Source organism: Lactuca sativa, chromosome 4 (assembly GCF_002870075.4).
Source record: "Lactuca sativa cultivar Salinas chromosome 4, Lsat_Salinas_v11, whole genome shotgun sequence".
In the NCBI taxonomy this organism is placed as follows: Eukaryota; Viridiplantae; Streptophyta; class Magnoliopsida; order Asterales; family Asteraceae; genus Lactuca; species Lactuca sativa.
Window position 1 is genome coordinate 200,687,077 of NC_056626.2, and position 3,093 is coordinate 200,690,169.

General features: G+C 36.4%; 1 protein-coding gene across 1 annotated transcript; it reads right to left on the reverse strand.

The window, feature by feature from the left end:
* Nucleotide 1: 1 nt before the first annotated feature.
* LOC111877756 (geranylgeranyl diphosphate reductase, chloroplastic) lies at nt 2–1,588 on the reverse strand. Its single transcript, XM_023874264.3, has one exon. The coding sequence runs from the start codon at nt 1,539–1,541 to the stop codon at nt 171–173; it is 1,371 nt and encodes a 456-aa protein (XP_023730032.1). The 5' UTR covers nt 1,542–1,588; the 3' UTR covers nt 2–170.
* Between the last annotated feature and the right edge of the window lie 1,505 nt (nt 1,589–3,093).

Consider the following 3,093-nt stretch of genomic DNA (forward strand, 5'->3'; position numbering starts at 1 on the left):
CTTCATGAAAATATAAATTTTTATTTAACAAACATTTTTAAAATTTAAACTATAATTTACTAAGTACCTACAATATAAAAAATTAGTACAGACCTACACTAAAATTACAATTAATTACCAATTTACCATAGGTTTAAAATAATCATATCTTAGCCTCCTCTTTGCTTCGCTTAATTATTAGCCCTTACCAGGCTCCCAATTGAACTCACGGCGAGCTTCAACCGCTCCAAAGGATTCACAGTGGCCACCGTCTTGTACAAATAGCTCTCCAATATCATCTTCTGCGCATATTCATGTCGAAACAACTCCACTACAGCCTCCTTCCCCATATTCGACCTATAAAACACCTTATCCACCATATCCATCTTCTTAAACGTCGGCCCAAATATTGTGTCCCATTTCTCCAGATAACTCCTCAAATCTCCCTCGTCCACCATCTTCCTCCCGTTCTCCGATCCCTCCACTATCGCCTCCGCACACATCCGCCCGCTTTTTGCTGCAAAATATATCCCTTCACCGGAGCCTTTCATAACATACCCGGCGGCGTCTCCTACCAACGCTACTCTCTCCACCACTCTCCTCGGTCGAGGGTGTTGAGGCATGGGGTGAGCTTCCACCCGTATGATCTTTCCTCCTTGAATCTTTTCACCCACACGGAGGCGCGTGGCGAGCTGGAGTTTTTCAATGTCGGGTTTATGTCTCAAGGTTCCTGTTCCGACGTCCACGTGGTCTGATTTCGGATACACCCATCCGTAGAAGTCAGGTGATATGTCACTTCCGACGTACATCTCGGCGAGATTCAAATAATACTTCATTTTGTTGTCTGGGATTTTGATGCGTTCTTGGATAGCTATAAGGTACTCATAATCTCCGGCGTCAATCGATTTTGCGACACGGGAATTTGCTCCGTCGGCACCAATTACTGCATCAACTTCGATACTCGTCCTTTCTCCGGGGGTTTTTCCGTTGTAGGTGTTGTAATGGAGGACGTATGGTGCGTTTTTCTCTTGGGGTTTATCCATTTTGACGAAAAGTCCGTTGATAATGGTGGCGCCGGAGGCTACAGCGCGATCACGGAGGTAGGCGTCGAGGACTTCCCGACGGACCATTCCGATGTACTCATGGGGTTTAAGTGTTTTGCCGATGGTGACGGAGACATTTGACGGGGAGATGATCTTCAGATTTGTGACACGGCGGTCAATTATATCCATCGGCAAGTCAAATTCTTCGACCATGCAAAGTGGGATGGATCCACCGCAGGGTTTGGCATTGTCCAGTTTGCGCTCGATTAGAAAAGTCTCTATTCCGCCTTTGGCTAGAGTTTCGGCAGCTGCGCCACCGGCAGGACCACCGCCGACCACTGCAACACGAAGATTTCGTCCAGTGATTGTGGGACTGGACATGGCGGCGACAACGTTAAGACGGCGGTAGTGGAGTTGGCTTGGTACAAGGCATTTAGATGGAGTGGTGATCGAGTGGTGGTGGTGTATTTCCATTGATGATTGGTGGAGTCCGATGAAAGAGAATGTAATTGAGGCCATTGTGGATGTCTTAAGAGAAGTAAACTTTAGAGCGGGGTTTTCTGATGTGCAAGATCCATGGATTCATTCGTTTAAATAGAGACGTTTTCTGATTTTTTTTAATTTTAATTTTAATTTTATTTTAAAATGTCTAATTGAATTTAGAGTAAATTACATAATTTATTTATATTGTGTTGGTTCATATATATATATATATATATATATATATATATATATATATATATATATATATATATATATATATATATATATATATATATATATATATATTAAAGAAATAAATCTTAGGAATAGTAAATTTGTGGTTTTTTGGCAACTTTGGTTCTCATTATTTGGTCATTTTGACAGTTTTAGTTTTTCCAATCAATAATTTTATATTTTTTAAGAACCTTTTAATATTTAAAGTTTGATCACTAAACTTTAATGGTTTGACAACTTTAATCTCTTTTTGAAAAAATTGCTAATTCCTACCTCATTAATTATTTAGTCATTTTGACACTTCTGGTCCTTGCAGTCAAAACTTTTACATTTTTTCATAAAAACATGAAAAAATGGTCTGTGGCAAAGCCCGAGCTTTTCATCCTTGCACTATCTACGTCTGTCATATTTATCGATTCGAAAACAACATTGAAAGCTTCTGACCCGCGCGTAGCGGGGGTAACCTTTATAGTTATTATTATTATTATTATTATTATTGATTGATTGATTGATTGATTGATTTTGGTCTTTAAATGAAAAAAATTGTATGTGTTTATCTAATTTATTTTGACTTCTTTTAATAAAACTCTATATATTTGATTTTCTACTAATTAAACTTAATTTAATTCTTAAGCTTTCATGAAAAACTGTAACAAACAAGAATACAGCTTTATAAAAGTACAAAATGTTATAAATACAAAATCGGAAAAGAATACAAGGTATTTTAGGAAAAAAAATTACAATTAATTCGGAAAAAAATCAATATGTAGGATCTTTTATGATATTAACTTAATTTTTTATTTGTTAATACATCTTTATAGAGTTGTATATTTCAATATTTTAATGTACAAATTGTTGTGTATGAAGAAAATTTGTTATGTACGGATCAACTCCCTTAATAAAAACTAGATAGAAGCACCCATATCAACTCACGCTCTTATTCCTCTATTTTCTTCCTTGTTTGTGCCACTGTCAAAACATAATCAAGCAAGACATTGTTGCCACCTATTCTCTCCTCTTCTTGTCGGTCATAACCATGTTGTAACACTCGGAATTTTTACATATGTATTAATATTATTTTCTAGGAATTTATAAAAGTATTATACAATATCGTTCAACAACCATATAAAGTTTCCCAAAAAGCGTACGGGTGTACAAACCATATCAAACCCATAATTAAAGCAACAAGATTATACTATAAAAAATATATCTAGCCCATGCTCTTGCTACTACTATCTCCACTCGTACTAAGGTTTGTTACTCGAACCTGGAATACATGGCAAAACAACATATATCAGACACATAAGTCGTGTGAGCTATAAATTAATCAATTTAATTTAATCTAGCATTTACC

Coding starts and splice junctions, on each gene's coding strand:
- LOC111877756 (XM_023874264.3), bottom strand. CDS start 1,541: ATGGCCTCAATTACATTCTCTTTCATCGGACTCCACCAATCATCAATG.